The sequence below is a fragment of the Hippopotamus amphibius genome, chromosome 3 (assembly GCF_030028045.1).
Source record: "Hippopotamus amphibius kiboko isolate mHipAmp2 chromosome 3, mHipAmp2.hap2, whole genome shotgun sequence".
In the NCBI taxonomy this organism is placed as follows: domain Eukaryota; kingdom Metazoa; phylum Chordata; class Mammalia; order Artiodactyla; family Hippopotamidae; genus Hippopotamus; species Hippopotamus amphibius.
Window position 1 is genome coordinate 115,866,063 of NC_080188.1, and position 24,770 is coordinate 115,890,832.

Below are 24,770 nucleotides of genomic sequence, written 5' to 3' on the forward strand. Positions count from 1 at the left end.
CATTTCTGCAGCAAAATATATGGTTTTTTGCACCACACAGAATAAATAAAGACCGTGAACAGCCCCGCATCATTTCAGGTCAGGAAAGCCACCCACAGAGTTATAAAAAACTCAGGGGTATCTAGGGCTTCAAAATTGCAGTAAAGGATTGTGCAAGTGTGTTGCCAAATAGCTATTGAGAGTCAGGCCCCATGATGATCATTTTCTCTTTTAATCTCCCAATAGCCCCAGGAGGTGGCTATTAACATCACCACTTACGTGGACAAAGGTCACTGAGGATACGGGAGGTTAAGAAAAAGAGTGGATATTTGTGTACGTGTAACTGATTCACTTTGCTGTACTGCTGAGACTAACACAATATTGTAAATCAACTATGCTCCAGTAAAAATTAAAAAAAGAAAGAAAGAAAGAAATCCAGATCCTGGTATTGAGAGGAAGAGATGGAATTCAAACTCACATCTGTCTGACTCCAAAGCCCATCTGTTTCCAACTCTGCCATACTGCCCCCAGCCCTATGGCAGTGCTGTTCCCCAGGACTCCGGAATTTAGAAACAGAGTCACCAGCCAGTGGAGTGGCTTGAGAGGGCAGGATGCCGGGGGGGGCGGGGGGGGGGCGGAGGGGGGGTGAAGAGGTGGGAGGTCAGTTGGCTGAGCCAGACCCTCATCCTAAAGCAGTGGATAATGGTTGCCAGAGCCTGGGATGCCCACCTGGAACCTCTGCAAAACTTCCCAAGGGCCCATCATACTTTGGCATTGAACAAACATTCAGCTGGCTCTCTCCTTGCCCCAGATTAAAGACCTCTTTAGACACAGAGAGGCACTGACTAGAGATCTTACACATCACTTGGGTTCAGGGGCTGAGAAAGCAACGTCTTCCCAGCATTTAAGTCAGGGCTCATGCATCTTTGCAAGGAAGGATGGGGAAGCCCCATGGTGTCAGGCCACTGGAGGGGAGGAAGCGTGCTTTAGAGAGTGGCAGGTCACAGCCCCACGTGATTTTTCCTCTGAGCCCACTCTCCCCTTGGAAAGGTACAAGTTAGATCTCCCAGGTTGTTTGGAAAAGGCTTGGATATCTCCTGCACTCCAACATGTTCTCATCCTTGAGAACTCCTACCCATCCTCTAAGGCCCCTCCCAATTGTCCCTGTCAAAGTTATTCCCTCTCACCTCTACTCTTCCCAGAGCACTTTACTCTGACCCCCGGATAGCACGTCTACTGATCATAATCCACTATGAATACATCTTCATCCTCCTCCATGACACAGGGCCTGGCCAAGAATGAGAAAGGAAGGAAGGAAGGAAGAGGGGGAAGAAAGGAAAGAAGGAGGGAAGGAAGGAAGGGCACCTCCCTGACTAAGGGTTAAGATAGGCAGAAACGTGAAGGATTTTGAGCCACTTCAGAAGTGCCCTAGATATGACTTACAGAGGGGAGTGTGGAGCGACCTTGTGGCCAGAGAGCTAAGAAGTGGGCTTGAATTTAGCAAGACCGGAAGTTAAATTCTGTCTCCACCTCTTAGTAACTGTGGCCTTGGGCAAGTAGCTCAAGTTTCTCATCTGGAAAACTGAGACTTCAGTGGGCTCAACGGAGAGTCATAGGAGAGTGTGTTTTGTATGCAAAGCAGGGATACGCACGTGCTACCTCCTCCTAGGGAACCCAAATTTATTTTCTGAACTTGAACTCAAATTTATTTTCTGAACTTGAACTTGTTCATGTGGCTGTTGGCTGCTGCCAGCCTTCAGCTGCTAATGACACAAGGTGGCCGTGGAGATTCGGGCTGAACATCCCCCATGCCTCCCCAGCTTCCTCTTTGAACCTGGATTTGGGCCTGGATTTGTTTAGAGAGAAGAGGTAGTTGGTGGGAGGGGAGGAGCCCCTTGGAGCTGATGGGCACAACTGCTGAGTCAGGGTTGGTCCCTGCTCCCCCAGGAGACATTCTGGTCCCAGCCTAAAGTCCCACCTGCTTGGGAAGGGCTGTGTTTCCTTCCTAGGAGGGATGCTAATCATTTTCAACAGCTACTAGATACCTGACATTAAGAAGGCCCTTCTCTTAGGGGGGCTTTTGGCCACCTCAGGAAGGTGTCAGCATCACTCCTGAGAGTTGGGGGGATTTTCACCCCTTGCCCACACTCAATCTTTATTCACCCAGAAACTGCTGTTCCAGCAGCTCTCGGAGACTTCGAACCAGAGTCACTCCTGAGAGCCGGTGGGTGGGGACGGGCCCCCTGGAAAATCCTGCATGGCCCAGCAGAGTTTCAGCTTCCACTGAAACCCAGAAAACCAGCCCTGCCCTTCACACAGAGGGCCAAGCTCTGGGGGATTTTATTCTTGAATTTCACATACTTGAGTTTCTAGCTTAACACATTAGGCCCTGTCCTGCCTCTGGGCCTTTGCACGTGCTGTACCCCCTACCTGGAATGTCCCTCTGCCTCCTCTCACTTGTGGAAGCTGCCTGACACAGTGGAAAGAGTGAATCTGGGGAACAAACTTGGATTTGAATTCTGGCTCTGTCACCACCAAGCTTAGTGGCCTTGAGCTAGTAATCATTTCTCTGAGGCTCTTTGTCAGTTACACAGGTATCATACTAAACCTCCTCACAGAGTTGTCTTGACGGTTCTATACAACAACATCTGTAAAGCTCTCAGCTCAGTAAGTGTGGATCTGCTCTCTCTGCCCCAGGGAAATGTTCCTTGACCCCAAGGCTTGGCTCAAAAGTCACTTCTCTTGCAGTAACTTCCTGAATCAAGGCAGCCCAGGAAATCCTTTGTCTGGGTTCAAATCCTCTTTGCCTCTTATGAGCCCTGTTGTTCTGGAAAGTTCCTCCACACCTCTTGGACCCTAAATTTCCCTGTTTGTAATGTGGGGATAATAATACCTTTCTCTGAGCGTCGTGATGGAGATGAAAAAATGAAAACAATTAAACATCCATGGAAAGCACACAAGACTCATTGGCAGGGGCATTGATATGATTCAAGCAATTTACAAAGGTTTTTTTCACATATGTTGTCATTTTAAAAAACTGCTGTTTTCATTTTCATCACTAAAATTTTATATAGTGTAAATATTACAGAATTTAGCAAATACAGGAAAACAAAACCAAAAGCTTACCTGTAATGATAACTGTTGTTATTACCCTGGTATAGAATCTGCCACACAGTTTGTTAGAGAGGAATATTTCAAACACAGAGTAGTGCCCTGAGAGTGTTTCAACAACCCCTAGACATCCCACCACCCAGATTTAAGAAATGCTTATATTTTTGCCATATTTGCTCAGATCTATTTTAATAAAGAAAACTATACATATGCTGCTGAAATATTTCCTTATCCCTCCCTCCCCAGAGCACTCATGCTCCAAAGTGTGGTGTACCCTCCTCTTCCATGTTTTTATACTTTTATTACACAAAAATGTATCAATACCCAATAGATAGTACATGTGCCGTATTTTCTATAAAGGATATTATATTGGACGTATTGTTCTACAGCTTACTTTTCTTGTTCAATATGTTTTAAAGATCTATCCAAGTGGATATATATATATATAGATCTAGCTCATTCTTTTAATGAAATAATTCAGCCTGTAAGTATAGTACGGTATCTTTAGTTATTTCCTGCTGGTGAACTGTTAGATTACTTCTAATTTTCTTTGATTAAAAACAGTGCTACAGTGAAAATCCCTGTATATGTCTGCATGTGTACAAGTCAGAGAATATTTTCCCAAGCTATTTATAGAAAGGTATCGTTTTAGACTCAAGATATCAGCATCCTCAACTTCATGAGGTCTCTTTGGTCATTTTTCTATGCATTGTATTTGCAAAAATACGATCATCCTATATATTTTGTTTATAATCTGCTTTTACCACCTCTTACACATAAGTCCACACACATCCATCACATATGTACATTTGTGCTTGTTGATTCTGCAGGATCTTCTTGGCTACTTACTGGGGCCAAGTATTGGATTTTTGTGTGATCTTGTTTCAGTCCTGTGAGGTTTTTATACCTTTGAGGTGAGGGCGGCAAGTCAGGCATATGAAGAGATTTGTCCAAGTTTTCCATAGTAGGGAAGAAGCTGGTTTTCAAATCCAGGCTTGTTCGGTCCCAATCCAATGCTCTCTCTTCTGCCAAAGACCTGGTAGATGGTTCTACCCACACCAGATTCTAGGGCCCCATCCAAGACCTACTGAATCAGAATTCTAGACGGGGAACCTGGACATCCACCTCCTGTATGCAACGGTCTGAATGCTTCTGGGGATTCAAGAAAATGGAGCTTATAAAAGGCAAGCATCTCTGGCCTGCTGGGCTCACTTGGAGCAGAATCCCAACTCCCTTGGGATTTTTATTGAGTTGCTCATGATTCTCTATGCTTAGTGGTGTCCTGTCTTATCATCTGGTAGCTGCAAATAAGGTAGAGTCTGGCATGGCAGCCTGAGCAAGCCTTGGGGCCAGGACCACAAGAGTCTTTGCTTTTAGAGGAACTCCTGTTACCATGGCAACTACAGTCCACACCTCATTTCTAGAAATGCTGGACTCCACACTTGCAGAGCCAGGGAAGGGAATAGAGAGTCGTGAGTGTGAGGCAGCTCTGCTAAGCTTCCTAAGAAAGACGGGGAGGCAGGAGGAAAGAAGGCGGCTTTGGGGAAACTGGAATCATCCCTTTGCAGAGAAGAAAACAGAGGCACCCTCAGAGCCATATTTATGCCTGGGATGAATGTACAGATAGATAGTCAATGGCCAGCTGCCCTCCCGTGTCCATTCAGGACTGAACAGGAGAAAGCAGGTCAAAGCCTCAGGATGGGGAATATAATGGCTGTGGCCATGTACCGCGTCCTAAGCATGTACATATGTTATCCACGCACCCTTCAAAGCAATCTGATGTGGCTCATGTATTATGCCCAGTGCCAGGTTAAAGCTGAAGTCCAGCAGGGCTCAATGACTTTCCCAAGGTTACACAGCTAGTGATCAGCAGAGGTGGGTTTGGATCACTACTCTGTCTGTTCCCAAAGTCCCCATTCTTTTTTTTTTAATTAATTGATTTATTTATTGGTTGTGTTGGGTCTTTGTTGCTGCACACGGGCTTTCTCTAGTTGCAGAGACCAGGCGCTACTCTTCCTTGCGGTGCACAGGCTTCTCATTGTGGTGGCTTCTCTTGTTGCAGAGCACGGGCTCTAGGAGCGGCAGCTTCTCTTGTTGCAGCACACGGACTCTGTAGTTGTGGCACACCAGCTTAGTTGCTCCAAGGAATGTGGGAACTTCCCAAACCAGGGATCGAACCCGTGTCCCCTACATGGGCAGGCAGATTCTTAATCACCGCTCCACCAGGGAAGTCCCCGCAAAGTCCCCATTCTAAATCATGAAAAAAGAATTTCCTGTTTGTTTCCAGTTTGGCTATCACAGATAAGCTTACTATGAACATGTATGTAAAATGCTTTATACGAAGATATGGTTTCATAATCTTTTCTCTATATTTGGCTCCATTGGGTCTTAGTTGCTGAGCACAGGCTTTCTCTAGTTGCGGTAAGCAGTGGCTACTCTTCATCGTGGTGTGCAAGATTCTCGTGGTGGCTTGTCTTGTTGTGGAGCACAGGATCTAGGCATGTGAGCTTCAGTAGTTGTGGCTCTCAGACTCTACAGCACAGGCTCAGTAGTTGTGGCGCACGGGCTTAGTCGCTCTATGGCATGTGGGACCTTCCCAGACCAGTGATCCAACTCGTGTCCCCTGCATTGGCAGGCAGATTCTTAACCACTGCGCCACCAGGGAAGTCCTGGTTTCATATTCTAAAACGAATGACTATGCCCATTTATATTCCCATCGACCGTATGGGAGCAGTCCATTTCCCCTGTATTCCTCACCAGTACTTGTTTGGTACGATCAGTATTTTGAATATCGCCTGTTTTAAAAGTGTGGAGACATATCTCACTACATTCATTTCCCTAATGGTTCATGATGTTGGACATTTTTGTGTTCATTTACCAGGTGCATGTCTTCTTTGATGAAATATGTCTGTTCTTTTATTAGAAACTGAGAAGACAATAAATGTGTTACAACTTGCAAATAAAAAAGAATTTCCCCAGAATGGCAACTGTGAGGCAGTGCATTGGTGCTGGGAAGGGTGGTGGGGGCGGGCTGTGAACTCTCCTACTCCCAGGATCATCCCATTTACGCTTACCTCCCTAATATCTACTCCAGGCCCCAGCATGTGGTACAAGGTCAACAAATGTTAATGGGATTGAATGCGGACCAGCAATAGACTCATTTCTCAACTTTCAGGATAACGTCGCTCACACGCCCTCATTTTCTTGAGCACAGAGTAAGAGGGGGAGTTCCAGAAATCGAACATACCCAAAAGCCGGTGGTGTAGCTTGATCTGATCTTTGAGCTTCCTCTCGCTGCAGAATTGTTATCCTTTATCTCCCCTGGGTTTGGTGATCCAAAGGAGGGGAATTCAATCTGGCATGTAGGGAGGATGTCATGCAGGTGAGCAGGTGAGCATCCTCTGTTGTGTAATTCAGTGACGAAAGACAGCTAAAAAGGCTGGATTTCTCTGACCTGCGTGACTGAGGACCTTTGGGGCTGGGACTCGAGCCTTTGTCATCACTTTTCTCTGTCAATCATGTGATGCCTCAGCTTGGGCTGCAATAGCAAAATACCATAGACTGGGTGGTTTAAATGTTTGTAGCTTAAACAACAAACATTTGTTTCTCACGGTTCTGGAGGCTAAGAAGTCCAAGATCAAGGTGCCAGCAGCTTCCGTGTCTGGTAAGTGTTCTCTTCCTGGTTTGCAGGCAGCCGCCTTCTTGATGTATCCTCACAAGATAAAGAGATCCTATGTCTCTTGCCTTTTTTTTTTTCAAGATTTTTTTTTTTTTTAATTTTTTTTGGGCTGCACTGGGTCTTAGTTGCGACATGTGGGATCTTCACTGCGGCACTCGGGCTTCTCTCTAGTTTATGGCGTGCGGGTTTTCTCTCTCTGGTTGAGGCAGGTGGGCTCAGTAGTTGCAGCAAAACATGTGGGATCTTAGTTCCCCCGCCAGGGAGCAAACCCGAGTCCCGTGCATTGGAAGGAGGATTCTTTACCACTGGGCCACCAGGGACGTCCCTTGCTTTTTTTTCCTCATCGTGAGGCCCCACCCTCATAACCTCATCTAACCCAAATTATCTCTCAGAGCCCCCATTTCCTAAGCCATCGCAGTGTGGGTTAGGGCTGCGACATATGAATTTTTAAGAAGACACAAATGTTCAGTCCATAGCCTGTGCATTGAGTTTTCCTTGTGTCCCCAAGCCCTTCCTAGGTATGATAAAAGAGAATGAAAACAAACAAAAATCCTGTAAAATAAGTTAAATAAGCCTAAGATAGCAAGTTGCTGACTTTCTCTTGGGTTCCAAGGAGTGAGAAGTCAGCTCAGCCTTCTTGGGTTTGGACAGCCCCCAGTGGGTTCAGCCTGTTCTGTTCACTGTAGCCATGGACACCTCTGGGGTCGAGGGCCACACTGTCCAACTGAGCCCCAGGACAGCCTCGGTCTCTGCGACAAAATAAACTCAGACCAACTTCTCCAAGTCCCTTCGAAGATAGGGCACAGTGATTCCTTCTGAATCAAGTCATAAGTTACTTGTGCAAGCCAGCGCTATGCTTCTTTCCAATTTTAATGGAATTATAGGCTTTTCTTTGTCTTTTCTTTCCAGTTGTTTTAACAATTGCTCTCCATTGAGTTTGGAATTGACATGTACATACTGTTATATTTAAAATAGATAACCAACAAGGATCTACTGTATAGCACAGGGAACTCTGCCCATGTAATAACCTAAATGGGAAAAGAATTTTAAAAAGAATAGATACATATATATGTATAACGGAATCACTTGGCTGTACACCTGAAATTAACACAACAATGTTAACTATATTCCAATATAAAATAAAAATTAAAAAAAACCAAAACATTTCAGAGGTTCACTGTTCCATGAAAGATCACTAGCTATTAGTAAATAAAACTAGTATTAAACTTAGAAAAAATTTTTCTCCATCAACAGCCTCAAGGGATTCTTTTTTATTTTCTTTTTATTTTTTTTTTTGATTTTCTAGTAGCAGCTGTAATTTATTTATTTTTTAAAAAATTTTAGTTAATTAATTAATTTTTTTATTGGCTGTGCTGGGTCTTCGTTGCTGCACACGGGCTTTCTCTAGTTGCAGAGAATGGGGGCTACTCTTCATCGTGGTGCACGGGCTTCTCATTGTGGTGGTTTCTCTTGTTGCAGAGCATGGGCTCTAGGCGCATGGGCTTCAGTAATTGCGCACACAGGCTTAGTAGTTGTAGCTCACAGGCCCTAGAGCGCAGGCTCAACAGTTGTGGCACATGGGTTTAGTTGCTCCGTGGCATGCGGGATTTTCCTGGGGCAGGGATCGAACCCGTGTACCCTGCATTGGCAGGCAGATTCTTAACCACTGCACCACCGAGGAAGTTCCTCAAGGGACTCTTTTAAAGAAAATCATTCACCGTAGTCCTGGCACCATCCGGTTCAGGGCTCCTCCCGCTAAACTTCCCGGGACTATTAGTCCATTGACTCTTCTTTTCCAAGTGGCCCAGTTCTCCTCTGGCCTCAGAATTGAAACAAGGGGCTTCGGGCAGCACTGGAGCCATCCTGTGTGGGAGATCCAGAGGGGAAGGGGCAGAGAAGCTCGTGGCTGAGTTGCCAGACCTCATCTTGTCCTTGTTGTGGGGACAGCGGGACAAATGCCATACTAGGGGCTCCTGCCCTGGGGAAGGACGGTTTCCTCATTGCTGCACATCTTTAGAGTCAGGGCTCTTTCGGGAGTTGGTCCCTGGGGCTTGATTGAGTGCTGAGTTGTATCACCCTTGGGGGTGGGCTATCTAAGTTCAGGGCTGGCTGAGTGTTGCAGAGTTGGAAGGAGTTTGGAAGACCACATGGGTTGTCAGAGCTCCCTGCCCCTCGCCCTTGGCACGGTCACTGAAGCAGAAACCAGAATGTTGGATTCTAACCCAGTGGAGTAGAGTGGTTAAGCATGTGGGTTCTCTAACAAGACAGTCGGGTCAGAATCCCAGCTTTGCCATTTTCTAACTATGTCATCTTGGGCAAATTACTACTAAATTTTTTTGCACCTTGGTTTTCCCACTTTGTGGACTTGCTATGAGAGTTAAACCAGTTAATTCGTCTAAAGTATTTTTAAAAGGCCTGGTGTGTGAAAGTACTGAATAAATGTCAGCTGTATCACTAAGCTGTGCCAGGAGGTTGTGGTGAATACTTGGCATGTCTTGGGGCCTCCCCTTTCCCCATTAGAGCAATGGGAAGAATCACAATGTCCTTCCCTTATCTCCCTACATTTTGGACTCAAGATGCCTGAGATGGGTAATGGCTCCCATCAGTTGGAAACAGAACATTAGGTGCCCATCTGGTTGTCCCCAAAATGTCCACCTGCAAACTGGGTACGGCAGTCCAGTGCCCACCCAGTAGATCTTGGCGGCAGGCGTCAGTGGATGTTTCTAGACAGCTCCCCGAAGCAGCGCTGCCCTCTTTGAATATCTGGCCCCCGAGCTACAGCCTGGGAGGCAGGCCCTTCTGGGTTCAATTAGCCTTCGTCGTCCTTGCTCAGGACACCAAAGGCTGGTCTGCATGAGCAAGATTCATGGTGGTCTCCTGGCCAATAGCCCCGTGCCGCTCCCAAAGCTTGTGGGCACTGCAGTCCCGGAGGCCTGGTCCCAATCCTGGAGAGGGGCACACCCCACCCTCTGCCCCCGTAGTGCCCTGGGCAGCAGCTGGGCCAACTTGGGAGACCACTGCAGTGGGAGTCTGTGGGCCTTGCGGTACACATGGGATGCTTAGAATCCAGTGGGACTGATGGCCATGAACCGGCTCAAAAACAAAATAACTATGTAATCACCTGTGGCTGGGGCTGCAGAGGAAAAGCCCAGGGTACGCTGAGAGGCTAGAAGGGGGCATTGAACTTGGGTCCTTCTGGGTCCTGGAAGACTTTCAGAAGCTTAAAGCCAGGGGTGAGGCGGGCGCTGGAGGGGAGAGAGAACTGTGTATCCTGCTTTGATCACTTAACCTTGCAGCCTAGTTTTCCCCCCACATCCTTAAAAACTCTTCATAAAAAAAAATTTTTTTTTTGGAAATATTTTTAACAATACTGTGTTTTCCTAACCAATCCCTCAATCCCTTTTAGACAATTCAGTTGTCTCCATGTATCCAGTTTTTTTTGTTTGTTCGTTTCTTTAATTATTAGAAACCCATGTGGCCGCAGGCTTTTTGTCTAATGAGACAGCAACTCAGGGCACCCAGGCTGTACCGTCTCTCTTAATCACCATGGCAAGTCCGCAGCGTTGGTGCTTGTCGCTCCTGTTTTACAGAAGGGCCACTGAGGCTCAAAGAGGTCAATGATTTGCTGAAGTCACACAGTTAGAAAGGGGCTCAGCTGGAAAAAAGATCTGAGAAACTTCCAGTTCTGACGTGTGGACACTAACCGCTATGTAGTATGGTATTCCAGATTGTTTCTTTAGGATTGGTTCCCAGAAGTGGAATTACTGGATCAAAAATACTTAGTTTGTTGTCTTTTGTTGTTAAGGCTGTTGACACACATGCTGACAAACACTTTGCACTGATGCAAAGGAGAGAAAGACATGCTTCTGGCAAATGACGCCTGCCATGCTCCTCACACTGGTCCTTTTTGTGGGTCCCTCCACCCATAGTTCTATAGCCCCCCTCCACTCTGCCTTCCCCTCTGTACAGCATCTCTCCACCCATCATCCAGTTGGTGTGCATTTACTATGCGCCTATGTGTTCCTTGGCACATCTGATGGAGCGGGGGCCCCAGGTGTCCTCGGCGGGACCTGGTGTTTATCTCAACCCGCCCTTATGGATGTGCGGGGTGTGGCGAGGCTGGTGTTCCCACAGCCCCTACAAGGACCTGAAACTCTCCCTGCTGGTCTTGCTCTGACACTGGGCTCGCCAGCTGAGGCCTCGGCTAGGAAAACACCCCCCTTTCCTTCAATGTCCCTACCTCTTCCCTCCCTGTGTGTCTCACCTCCCAGAAGCCATAGGGAAATCCCATGGGCCTGGGTGACACAGGAAGGGGACGAATGGCCCATTTTCTTGGGCAAGGTTGCTCTTCAGTGCTTTCATTTTCCCCATCCTCCATCTCCTTTACTTCATCTTCCCCTGGTATCTTCCTCTTGCTGCCCCTGCCAACGTCCTGCCCCACTCTGCTTGGGACCAGCCTAAAAAACTGCCACCTTCCTGGGCTGGGACAGGGGGTAGCTCTCCCAGCTTCTTTCTCCTCCCAGTTGGAAACCCTCCCCTCCATCCCTTATCCCTCTTGGTCCATAACTTTCCAGAATGTGAGGCCCAACCCAAGATGGTTTTCTGAGCACACAAGAGAATTTCAGGTAGTAACTGAACTGAGCATTAAAGAACACTGAACCACGTGGTAAGAAAAGTATTTAATGATTTTATTTGCAACGCTCTGTCATCCTTGCTGATCTCCTCAACGAGTCTCTATTTGATGATGATGTGTCTTTCAATACTTCTAACTTGGCTTTATTTTTAGTATACTTATTTTTACAATTCCCTTCTATTTTAGGCAAGCAATACAAAAAGCCCATTTATATTGTTACCTTTTCTAGTTTTTCTGCACATCTACATCTGTACCTAACCTTATATAGATGGAATCTAAATAAAATTATGTATAACCATCTATATATGTGATTTTCTTATATATGATATTTGTTTTTCCCTTTCTGACTCACTTCACTCTGTATGACAGTCTCTAGGTCCATCTATGCCTCTACAATATCCCAGTTTCATTCCTTTTTATGGCTGAGTAATATTCCATTGTATATATGTGCCACATCTTCTTTATCCATTCATCTGTCGATGGGCATTTAGGTTGCTTCCATGTCCTGGCTATTGGAAATAGTGCTGTAATGAACATTGGAGTGCATGTGTCTTTTTGAATGATGGTGTTCTCTGGGTATATGCCCAGGGATTGCTGGGTCATATGGTAACTCTATTTTTAGTTTTTCAAGGAACTGCCATACTGTTCTCCATAGTGGCTGTATCAATTTACAGTCCCACCAACAGTGTGAGAGGGTTCCCTTTTCGCCACACCCTCTCCAGCATTTACTGTTTGTAGATTTTCTGGTGATGCCCATTCTAACCGGTGAGAGGTGATACCTCATTGTCGTTTTGATTTGCATTTCCCTAATAATTAGTGATGTTGAGCAGCTTTTCATGTACCTCTTGGCCATTCATATGTCTTCATTGGAGAAATGCCTATTTCGGTCTTCTGCCCATTTTTTGATTGGGTTTTTTTTTTTTTTTTTTTTTTTGATATTGAGCTGGATGAACTGTTATATACATGATTTTTCTAAGTACAGCCCTTCATCTCTTTCATCACTTGTTTCCTCTCTCTCTCCCTTCTCTTCTCCCACTGGCATGACTCACCCCCAGGACCAGCAACATAATCTGCCAGGCCCAGTGCAATATGAAAATGCAGGACCGTTTGTTCCAAAATTATTAAGAATTTCAAGATAGAGATGGCAGAGCATTAAACCAAGTCCAGGACACTTCTAAGTGCAGGTCACATGCCCACAGAGTTAGCCCTGCTCTGTCCTTCCCTTGAAGCCCACTTTTTTTTTGGGGGGGTGGGGTGTGCCACGCAGCTCGCGGGATATTTGTTCCCCAACCAGGGATCGAACCTGCCCCCTCGTCACTGAAAGTGCAGAGTCCTAACCACTGGACCGCCAGGGAATTCCCACCCACCTTTCTAAATGACCCATTTTCATAACCTGGTCTGTGTTCTTCCATACATTCCTCCATGTTCACATAATCATACCAATTCCTAAGAGCTGTTTTTTTGGCCACTGTTTTACAAAAGTTGTATCATATATTTTCTTCTCTGTATCTTGCTTCTTTACTCAACAGAGTGTGGGAATCCCTCCAACTGGTATGAGCCTATTTCATTCTTTATAAAGGCTGCATAAGAGGCCATCCTGTAAAGAGACCATATTTATTCTGCACCTTTCCCAACAGATGGGCATGCGGTCTTTCTGATGGTTTGCTGTTCAAAAAAACTGCAAAGACTATTTCTACATTGGGGCATCTTTGTGTTGTAAAGCAAATTCACAGGATAGGGTAAAGTTTCCTTTTCAAATAAACTTATTGCAGCAAAAATGTGAAAAAAATTGATAGAAAAGTGTGAAGCCCAGGGCCAGGCAAAGGCAGTAACGGGGTCTGGGAAGTGCCGATGCTGTGCTGGGCCCTCTGTGAACCGAGGCCTGGATGGAAGGAGGCGGAGAGATAACTTCTGCTTTTGTTCCTGCAGCACAGAAGTCAAAACACAGAAGCCAGTCTCCCTTGTTGGGATAGGGGACAGGAAAATGCCTGTGATGTAGAAAACCAACCCTTGAGTATACCTGGGATCAATAAACTGCCTCCGTGATGGCTGTCCTTGGAGCTGGCAGCTCCTGCTCACCCTTTCACTCAGTCAGTCAATCAACAAACACTGTGTTGGGCACCCTGAGGAGCTGACTGAGCCTTTGGCCCTGCTCTCCAGGGTTTTCTGATCTGGCAGAAAACACGTGTGCCTTTATGCATGAGAAATGGTTTCTCTGACCCAGAGAGAGGCGTACAGAGGCATGTAGAGCCCTCCACTTATACACGTGTAGTCACAACCGCATAGACACACACATACACACAAAGAATACACAATGGCACCCACACACTGTCACAACCATGTACACACACACACCCCACAATCACACACACACATGCACTACAGCCAGCATCTCAATACCCCATTCTCCCCTCCACCCTCCCCAGCTCACATAGAAATAATAACAACTACATCGGAGCACTGGGACCATTTCTGCGAGAACCAGGATTCTGAAGTCCTAAGTTAAGGGCATCTGAATTCTTGCTCTATGACATTAGCCGCAGACTTTGTGCTCTGAATTCTGAGTCAGTTCCCCTTCGGGGCGTCACGCTGGGCAGCCAACCAGAGAGTCTGTGAGGCAATTGAAGGCCTGATTATTTCTGTCTTAGTGATGGAGTAGCGCAGTCAGATTCTTGTAGGAGAGCTGTGTCTGCAGAGGTGTGTGTGTGTGTGTGCGCTCATCCAGGTGTGAGTCCAGGGGATATTCTCAGGTGAGGCTGAGAATGTGTAGCAGTCATGCCTGAATTTTTAGCCTCTGTAGCAATCAGGGAAGACCAGGCTAGGCTGTGATAATAAGTACACCTCAAAATCTTCATGGCTTAACACTATAAAGGCTCGCTTCTTGCACAAAGTTCAAGGTGGGTCAACATCCCCATCCATCTTGTTGTTGCATCTGGAACCCAGGGCCTCTAATTCGGCCACAACAGTGCAGAAAGAGATGGAAGAGGCTCACTGCCTCTTATCTACCTCGGCCCGGCAGCAGGCACAGGTCCGTCTGCCTAGACGTCAATGGCCCCAACCCAAGGGCAGGAGAACCCAGGAGTGTAGAGAAGCTCCTTAATGAGCACTATGGCCCCAGCCATATCCCTCCTTTTATGTTTCTGCAAACCAGATTATCCCTGCCTGGTGTAGAGCCAGTTCCTCAGAGACAGTTCACATCCTGGCTCTGCCCCTTGCTAGCTGAGTGGCTGCAGGCCGTGTTTCAGCCAGGGTCCCAATGGGAAACAGGTGGCACCCCCAAAATAGGAGTTTGAAGGGGTCTTATTTAGGAAAGGAATGTTTAAAAAGGATAATGCAACAACCAGGAGCTTGGAGCAGCTGAACTGTTACCACCCTGAGCCTGAAGAGACAAGACCAGAGTGGTCAGTGAGACCTGGAAGGAGAAAGTCAAAGAGAAGTAATGCCACAGAGTATACCAATGACCCTCAGATGAGGGACACAGCCTGCCCAAGGGATCCCACCAGGAAGGAACCAGGAGGATAAATGCCATGATTTCACTCTCTTCCCTCCCTCCTCTCTCTGCGGGGGCTCCCCATTGGCTGACACCAACAGAAGCCAAACTGCCCTGGAAGATGCTGATTTAGTCCAAACAGGTCAGCCTCCCGGGGCAAAGTGGACAGAGGCTCTGGAGGGACATATGGACACAAGCAGGCACAGACAATCGATTTCTATTCTCTGGGCCTCCCTTTCCTAATTTCTAAAAAGTAGATGCTAACACCTACCACCCTATGTTCAAGAAAAATGGAATAACCTGTGCAAAGACCTGGCATATAATTGGCCCTCGGCAAATATTAGTTTCTCAGTGTCTGAAAGTATTCCGTAGTCCAATGGTTCCCAGCTCAGGTGCGTCAATTACCCTAAAGTCTGGTATGAATTTCTCAAAAAAATTTCCAAACCAAAAATGTTTCTCCTGATAATAACTCCCATTTTCAAGCTTCTGTATGTGAAGTATTTTACAGGTATTGTCTCTTTTTAGCCTCACAATACTTCCTTAAGTGTTATTGCCAACACATTGGGACTCTGGCTGAAAGCAGTTAGTAACCCATCTGTGGTCACTCAGCCAGTAAGTGGGTCTGGCCCCAAAGCCATTGGTTGTTCCTCTCTGTTCTCTGATTTCTGAGGATGTGTGCGCAATTAGTCGATGAAGTGGAGGCTGCTGTAACTCCAAAGCTTGAGAATTTCCCTACCCTGAAGGGAGGTAAGTGCACCCAAGTTCGAGGACCCCATCTTACCAGAGGTCCCATGTAGCCATAGCAGGCTTCAGAAAGTGCCCCCTACCCTTCGAGGCACCTGTGTGCCCTCCAGGCCTGAGCTCACTCACTCATCATGGCTGTTGCTGGTTAATTTCAGGTCACCCATCTCCAGCTCCATCTGGCCAGCCCAATACCACCCGTGCAGAGAGACAGCCCTTGGAGCCAGGTGAGGAAATGATCTTACTGGGCTTATAGTCAGCTTTCTGAGACTAAGTAGGTGGTCTGCTGGGGCGATGGGAAAGGGAAATGGGTTTTTATGGTACCAGGGAGGCTCCTTGACTTCAGACCACACTTCTTCCTGACCCAATGCCTAAAGCTCTGCCGCTAGATTCACTCTGAGATCTTAGAGCTACCATATTTGGGAGGCCACTGGTCAAAAGACATGCACATGTGGGCTGGGTGCTCAGTGAACATTTAAGAGGGATTTGTTGGCGGAGGCTGTTGATGTATAACATAGGGACATCAACTCGATGATGGGTGATGACTTACAGGGCTGGGATAAGGAGGGTGGGAGAGAGTCACGGGAGGGATGGCATATGGGGATATATGTGTAAATACAGATGATTCACTTTGGTGTACAGAAAAAAACTGGCACAACAGTGTAAAACAATTATATTCCAATAAAGAACTTTAAAATAAAATAAATAGTTTCTCTTGAGGGCAGGACTGCTGGAAAAAAAAGGGGATTTGTTGAGAACAAGCTAAAGGACTCTTGGTAAGGGGTGGTGGGGTTCCATCAGATGAGTCCTTGATTAATGCAACAGATATTTAAGGACCTACTCTGTGCAAAGTTGTGTGCGACCCTGGGCAGAAACAGGAGGTGGTTCCTCAAGGAGGGGCTCTGGGGAAGGGGGAACCACCAACCAGTGAGGCAGCCCATCTTCAACCCCATCACCAACCCCATGTCCATCCTCCAAGGTTCTGCGGTTACAGTGGCAGCCTCCATGGTAATACCCTCAGAATAGCAGAGGGGCCTGAGAGGGGAAACATGGCACCCACAGTGGGGTGGGGGTGGGGGGGAGGGCCTCTGAACCCAGAACCCTGCACTCCTTTCACACAAGGGTGACTCTGGAGACAGAGGTAAGAGAGAAGAGTTTGCGAGGACTGGACACCCCAGGGCTAACCCACCCTAACCTCTAGTCACCTTTGGCCATACCTTCTCCTGATTCTAAGGAGAGCCAAAGGGTCAGGGGATGAGCCAGCCCGGGCCCATTTCGCAGGCTGGAAGGATGAGGCCCAGAAGGGGTAGCGTATGGTCCAAGGTGATGCAGCAGCTCAGTGGTGGAGCCCTTGGCAGCTGCCCACCCCCACCTCCATCCCTAAGGTCGGCAGAATCCAAAGGCGCCGATGCTCAGCTAGTGTCTGGCGCTTCCAGGGGAACGACTCCAGGTCCGCCTGGTGAACGGGAGCAGCCGCTGCGACGGGACGGTGGAGGTCTGGTTCGGGCAGTCCTGGCAGCCCGCGTGCGGGGCGCTCTGGAACCTCAGCGCCTCCGAGGCCGTGTGCCTCTCTCTGGGCTGCGGCCAGGCGAAGCGGATGGAACAGCCTCTCCTGCCGACCCCGGCGCTGCCGCCGGGTGCAGCCGCGGAGAACACCACCAGCTGGCCCCTGGATACCACTTGGGCCCCGGCGCCCGTTGTCCAGTGCAGCGACCCCGAGTGGCAGCTCTGCAGCGTGGTGGAGCAGGAGTGCAGCAGCGACGAGAGGACAGTCCAGGTCACCTGTGCAGGTACCAGCAGACCAACCCGCGCCTGTCCGACCTCCCAGGCTTTCCTCCACCGCCCCTCCCTCCTGTCCTCAGCCCTGGCCACTGGACCCAAGCCTCGCCCTCCGGACTTCTACCCCCACCCCCCACCGACACAAATACAACTGGTTCCTACCCTGGAGGACTGCAGTCCCCCTACCCCTTGATTCATAAATACGCCAGGTTCCCTTAGCACTGCAGCTCCCCAGCCCCCAGCCCTGTCTTTCCGGCCCCCGCTCACCAGGTCTCTAGCCCCACGCACTAGCCTGCCGCTCAGCCTGCCTGCCCGCAGCCCTGAGAGGATGCCTCAGTACCGCCCACCAGGTTACTAGCCCTGCCCACCGGCTCCCGGCTCCGCCCACTAGGTATCCAGCACCGCCCCTACGTCTCTCGTCTTGACCAGCTCTGCGCCTCTGCCCCACCCCAGGTCTCCAGCCCTGACAGGCAGTGTTCCCCAGTCTTGCTGGGTTATCAGCCCCTTTCACTGGGTCCACAGCGCCAGACACCACTCTCCTGCCCAGTCCCGACAGTCCTCCCACCCCTTCCCTTCCTCTCTGTCTTTCCTGCCATCCACAAATCCCTCTCCTCCCATCCCCAGAAAACCGCGATTTGAAATTGGTGGGTGGTGGCAGCCCGTGCGAGGGCCGCGTGGAGATGCTGGAGCACGGCCAGTGGGGCTCGGTGTGTGATGACACGTGGGACCTGGACGATGCCCACGTGGTGTGCCGGCAACTGAGCTGCGGCTGGGCAGTCCAGGCCCTGCCCGGCTTGCACTTCGTCCCTGGCCAAGGACGTATCCACCGGGACCAAGTGAACTGCTCTGGGTCGGAGACCTACTTGTGGGACTGCATGGGGCTGCCAGGAAACGGCTACTGTGGCCACAAGGAGGACGCCGGTGTGGTGTGCTCAGGTCAGTGGGCGATGCTGAACCACTGTTATCCAACACTTACTGTAGGCCTGCTGGGAGCCAGGCCTGCAGTTAGTGCTGGAGAGATGGTCCCTGCCCGTGGGAGGTCATAGTCCAAGAGAGAAGATGAGACTCAGACAAACATAATCTAAGAGAGAGAGTGGCAAATGCCTTAAGAAAGAAAGCCAGGTGGAGTTAAGAGGCAGCAGGCAGTCCAGAGCTGGAGGGTTTGCCTGCCCACCTCCTGGAGTAGGTGACATAGAGATAAGGCTCTTCCTGAGTGGTAGTTGGTCACCTGGTTAAGAGCAGCAAGGGGAGATGGAGGCAGGGAGGCCCTGAGGAGGCTATCGGCCGCACAGATGAGGACAGGGAGTTCTGGTCCAGGCAGTGCTTCTCTTACTGTGCCCAAGAGTGGGGAGGGAGGCAGGTCTCGTCCAATATACATTCTGATTCAGTAGGTCTGAGGCAGGGCTTGATCCCAGGAGATATTGAAGCTGCTGGTCCGAGGACCACACTTTTAGCAACAAGGATGCAGACAGCAGCAGGGTCAGCCAGAGCAGATGGGGCAGCGGAGAGGGGGATGCAGAGGCAGGAAGGAGAGTACTCAAGATCTGGAGACCGATTGGCTCTGGGCAGTTTGCATTCGTGGGACTCAGGGTGGGGGTTTCCGCTCAAAGGATCCTGACCTGACTCTGACCCCCCCCCACCCCCTGCAGAGCACCAGTCTTGGCGCCTGACGGGGGGCACAGACCCCTGCGAGGGACAGGTGGAGGTATACTTCCGAGGGGTCTGGAACACAGTGTGTGACAGTTCGTGGTATGAACCAGAAGCCAAGGTGCTCTGCCGGGACTTGGGCTGTGGGACTGTGGCCCGGGTGCCCAAGGGGCTGCCCCACTCCCTGTCGGGCAAGATGTACTACTCATGCGAGGGAGGGGAGCCCACCCTCTCCAAGTGCTTCTGGCGGTTCAACAACTCCAACCTCTGCAGACAATCACAGGCCGCCAGGGTCTTCTGCTCAGGTACCCCTCCTTCCACCCACCCCACTCCCCCCACCCCCAGATTTGGACCAGGAATTCCATCTGAATCCACAGCCTAAGAACTTGTAGCCAAGGACTACAGCTTGGGCCAGATCAAGAATGGCAAATAGTAGCGTAAGAGGGAATGGGGCCCTTACCATGCCCAGGCAGACATTACTAATTAATCAGGGTATTCTTTCCCCCAGATCCTTGACTCAGCCCCAGAATCATGAATTCAGTCTTTATGAAGACATTATTAAATGTGAAGCAGTATTGCCTATTGACCAGAGCTGGCTCAGGAAATAAAACCATTTGCCAATCCCAGGGCTGGTGATCGTCGTAAAAATAACATTAGGAGACACTAATAATATTAGTGGCAGCGTCGGAACCCTAATCAGGTGCCAGGCATTGCTGGGCACTCTGTATGTATTTCAGCTGGGCCTCCCATCTGCTCTGCGCATTGGGTTTCACCAAGTCTAAGATGGCATTGATTATAAATCACACTGTTATTATTTTATGTACCATAAAGGACAAAAGTGCTGCCAAAATAAACTCTTGACGTGCCATCAATTGATTGATGTCATCACTCCAATTTCCAAGGTGTTAAAACGTGAAAAAGCAAGAGCATTAGACCTGAACAAACACAGTGTTAGCGTATCTATGGAGTTCAGACACCAGGCTATGAATTCCAGCTCTGCCCGTTACCAGCTGGGAGGCTTCGTCTGGTGAACACGTGGATGCTGATACCAGGCACTTCACAGGGTAGCTAGGAAGTCAGATACTATCCACCAAGGGACCTTGTTAAGTCCCATCCCTTACCAGTCAAATGATTATGATAATAAAAAGACTGTCAGGTTCCCACCTCCTGAGGCAGGTGTGAAGAACAAATCCAGTACCGGATGGAAAAGGGAAATACGTGTGTTCTGGAGCAGATTATACAGAAGGAAGGGCAAATTCTTTCATTAGCTCTTTCTTTAAACCGAAGAGCCTTCTTTGCACTTAATCCATGAGATCCTCCTTACTGTGGGGTGTGGGAAAGACTCAGCCATGCGCCCCTGTGGGAACACACCCCCAGTTCCAGGCCACTTGTCTGTCTTGTCCAGTTTCTAGCACAAGGCCTGGCCCCAGTAGGTGCTTGGGCATGTGTGCTGAGTGAACAAGTAAGTGGTGCTTTCTGACAGGTGCCCGGAGCCTGCTCAATCTGTCCACTTCTGAAGTCCCTGCCAGTGGTCAGCCCGTCACTGTGGGTGAGTGTTCCTGGGGGCGCAATTTCTCATAGGTCTGGGTGCATGCCCACGCTTCTGTGTGTGTGTGTGCGCGCACGTGCGGGTGTGCACATGTGCGCCTGCAGAAGCGGTCTGATGGTTTATCTACCATCCCCCACCTCCAGGCAATGAACTTGACTTCCCACACCATCCCCGGGCTCTCTGGGTGCTTTGGGCTCCTCTCACCTTGCCTGCCTCTATCATGTCAGCTCCACAGCTCCCTGAATCCTGATATTTCATGGACAGGAGTCCTCTCCCCACTCTCTGAGAGCTCCTGTAGGGCAGGAGGCTAGAGCCGGAGAGAACCAGAGCCGACCCGACACCGGCCAGGGGGTGGGGACACCGAGGGCACAGCCGGTGTGTTTATGACATTCTGGGCACTGGCCAGTGCTGTACAGTCATGATTTCCCAACCCTGTAACCTCCTGGCAGTCCCCTGTGGGAGGCCTTCCCACAACACTTACACAGAGGAAGAAGCGAGGGCTCGGAAGGTACAGTGACGGCCAGTGTTGGCAAGAGTTTGCATCCAAGGCTCTGAATTCTGGATCCACGCTTGGTCTGCCCTCCAGCTGTGTGTAGCTGTGTAATGCTAAGCAATTCTTTCTTTTTTGGCTGCACCACGCAGCATGCAGGATCATAACTCCCTGACCAGGGACCGAACCCGTGCCCCTTGCAGTGGAAGCGGACCGCCAGGGAAGTCCCCCATTCTTAACCTCGCTAAGCCTCAGATCCCTTGACTATAAAATGGGGATGATAGGGAATTCCCTGGCGATCCAGTGGTCAGGACTCGGCACTTTCGCTGCCAAGCGCCCAGGTTCGATTCCTGGTCAGGGAACTGGGATCCCACAAGCCATGAGGCACGGCACCCCCCAAAAAAATTTTTTTTAATTAAAAAAAATAATAAAGTGGGGATGATAATCATGGTACTTCTCTCCTAGCATTGTTGGGAGTCTCCGGTGAATTAGTTTTTATAAAGTACATACAACAGGGCTTAGTACGTAGTAAGCACTGTCTGGGCATCAGTTATTCTTATTCGTTGATTATTTAGTCCAGGCAGGGAGCCTCTCTGGCAGCCCTGAGATAACCACGGGGGCCGGCCCATATTCACAGGCTTACCCCTTCCCCTGCCTCCTGGTTCCCTCTCTCAGACCCTCTCTAGAGGTGGATGGACAGCTTGGGGAGGGGACAGAGGGGCACCAAGTCCTGCCAGACAACCGAGCGGTGGCCAAGGGCACGGAGAAAGAGTGCAATGCTGGGGACCCTCCAGGGTGGAGGGCACGCTCCTGACAGGACCCCCATGCACACCCTCGCACACTCTCAATTCCTGAGGTCAAGGTAGGGGGCCAGGCCACCCTCAGAAGAGCAAAGCTTTTATGGAGACCCTGTCCCCAAGGACCACACGCTGGCCCTTGGTCCAGCTGCCCCTCCCTCGGCCCCTGACCCACACTCACAGGTCTCCCCTCAGCCCCGCACAGCCCAGACTGTCTCTTGCACCTGCTTCCTGCTGCGAAATCCAGTTCACCCCGGCCTGACCTGCCCCATTTGCAAACAGAAAGGGAGCCGGGAGAAAATGAGGGTGGGGAGGGAGGTAATCTCCCAAGGGGAGCAGACACTGCCGTCAGCCAGGGGGTCAGGGTGATCACATCCCCCAGCCTCCTGTGTCACTGTCACTACCCTTCTTCCAGTTCTGTGGTCTCCATACCCCAGGCCTTCTGCACTGAGCAGGAGATGGTTCGTGTCTCTGGGATGATGTGGGTTAGGGCCTCATTGCAGCCTCCACCCGTGCTCTGCTTTGGGTTCTTTGCAGCAGGGGTGGGGCCAAGATGGAGGGGAAGGCAAGAAGTCACTGCAGGGCTGCAGAGCCCAGAGGTCTGGAATCGTGGTCCTCAACCCTGCCCTCAGGGAGTCCGTGCCTGGTAGGAAGGATGCATCTAGGGCAAGGAAGGGAGATCTCTCTCTCCTGATGGTCTGTTCCCTGCCAGCTGATGCTCAGAGCCACCTTCTCTGGGTATCCAGCCTTGGTCTTCCCTTTAAAGAATCAGGTGCCCCTGGGAGGGCCGCGCACCTGTCTGTACCTTAATCACAGCAGGCATCTTACTGAATTGCGCTCAGTCAGCTTCTCATCTTCCCCCTAGACAGAGACCCTCAAGGCCTGTGACATTGCTGTCATATTTGTCTCCCCAGGTCTAGTGCCTGGCACACAGTGGGTGGTCAATAATTGTTGAGCGAGACATATCTCCTGGCATGGCGGCCAGGAGAAAGTTTCATTCAGTGAATTATTCATTCAATATGCATTTCTCAGGCACCTACTCTATACTAGGCACCTGAAAGCAGATGGGAAAATTCAAAAAAAGAAGGGAGGAGGAGGATAGGTCCAAAAGGAAAGTGAGTCCAATGCAGAGAAGAAGGAGAGGTGAGAAGGGCAAGAAGAAGTCCATGTCTATTCCTCTTTCTCCCTGATTTGTGGTTCTTGCTTCCAGACTCTTCTGTGCTGGTGAAAACGAAGGACTGGGAATCTCGAGAGCTAATGCTCCTTATCCCCTGCATCATTCTGGGAATTCTCCTTCTTGTCTCACTCGTGTTCATAGCCATCATCCTCTTGAGAATTAAAGGAAAATACGGTAGGTGCAGAGTCCAGGGAGCCATGGGAAAGGCCCAGGGATGAAAAGAAGCAGACCTGAGGCGCAGCCCTCCCAGGGGAATGTGAGCTGTGGGAAACCCCAGCAGGAGTGGCAGTGATCCAGCAATGGCCACGCAGCCCTGGCCCCAAGAAGCACCTCCTGATGGGAAGGATTTTCCCAGCATGCCCCCCAGAAGTGGTCCATGGGAGGACCAGTGTGTGTGTGTGTGTGTGTGTGTGTGTTTGAGGGCATTTGGGGGCTGGGGAGGTGAGGAGGGAGGTGTCCCCATAAGAACAGAACCAGGAAGACTGAGAAGGTGCAAAAAGTGACTTGTAGAATCTCTGCTCCCCTTCCTCAGCTCTCCCTGCTATGGTGAACCACCAGCACCTACCGACCACCACCCCAGCAGGGATCATAGAGTATCAGGAGCTTCCCATCACCATTGCCAAAGAAGAAGGTAGGATGTTACCCACCCTGGGGGTGGGGAGGGCAGGGAGGACAAGAAGGGAATACTTTCTGGAGGGTCAGTACTGCTTAGGTCAAAGCAGTGCCCCAGCTAGAGATGAGGGCCAGCCCATGAGTGGCTGTAGGACCTTGAGCAGATCCAGCCGCAGTCTGGGCCTTGATGGGCAGATGACCTTCCTGTGCACTCATTCTAGAGCTCTAGGCTTCTGAATTATGGACCAAAACAGGCCCAGGACATTTTGGACCTTGGTTCTCAAAGGAAAGCTCTGCTCTGCCAATTGTCCAGTAGGTTTGTGACATCATTGCTTCTTCCAATGGTCTGCCCAATCAGCCTCCCTGCAGAGCCCCAACAAGATTTTCCTGGAGCATTATTTTATCTCATATTTTCCGAGTGAAAAAAATGGAATCAGTCATCCATCTTTAATGATATATCGATGTATACCTCTTCAAAGTCTTGTGAAGGAGTTCGAGTTTAATCACATTGCATTGTGAATATATTAAATCACCTTTATTTGAAAGAGTTCAAATGACACAAAAACCAATACAAAACTCAGCCATATATTATAAAGATTCTTTGCACATGGGATTCATATATTTGAGAAAAGAATATGAACACAGAACCTAGCACGAGGGTAGGCATGGAGTGGCCACTCACTGAATATTATGGTCTAGAGGTTAAAAGCCACATTGCCTGCTCCTCTAGGCAATGTGAGAACCTCTCTGTGCCTCAGTTTCCCCAGCTGTAAAATTGGGACGCTAGCCTAGCTACCTCACAGAGTTATTATGGGCATTAAATGAGACAATATTTGTAAATGTTGGCATAATGCCTGGCATTCAGGGACTACTATGTGTTTGTTAAATAAAGAAATGTTATTTAGTTCCCCGTGTTTGAAATGCATGGGGGGAACTTAGAAAATGCAGGCCTGATGGTCTTGTACAAGAGGGGCTGCCTGGCATGCTCCCTGCCCCTCTGTCTCCGGTCCCCACCGTCCACGCTCTCTGCTGCCTCTCTCTGCGCCTTTCTGCCCCCTGCCTTGCCATGGCCCCCACCTCTGTTCT

General features: G+C 49.4%; 1 protein-coding gene across 1 annotated transcript in view; it reads left to right on the forward strand.

The window, feature by feature from the left end:
• Positions 1-24,770, forward strand: part of CD6 (CD6 molecule) — a 42,181-nt gene that overhangs the window by 13,789 nt on the left and 3,622 nt on the right. Inside the window, exons 2-8 of the mRNA XM_057727913.1 lie at positions 15,792-15,860; positions 17,070-17,423; positions 18,037-18,348; positions 19,062-19,364; positions 20,543-20,608; positions 23,106-23,246; positions 23,605-23,703. Of these exons, the coding sequence (XP_057583896.1) occupies positions 15,792-15,860; positions 17,070-17,423; positions 18,037-18,348; positions 19,062-19,364; positions 20,543-20,608; positions 23,106-23,246; positions 23,605-23,703 (1,344 nt within the window). The remainder of the gene's footprint in view (positions 1-15,791; positions 15,861-17,069; positions 17,424-18,036; positions 18,349-19,061; positions 19,365-20,542; positions 20,609-23,105; positions 23,247-23,604; positions 23,704-24,770) is intronic.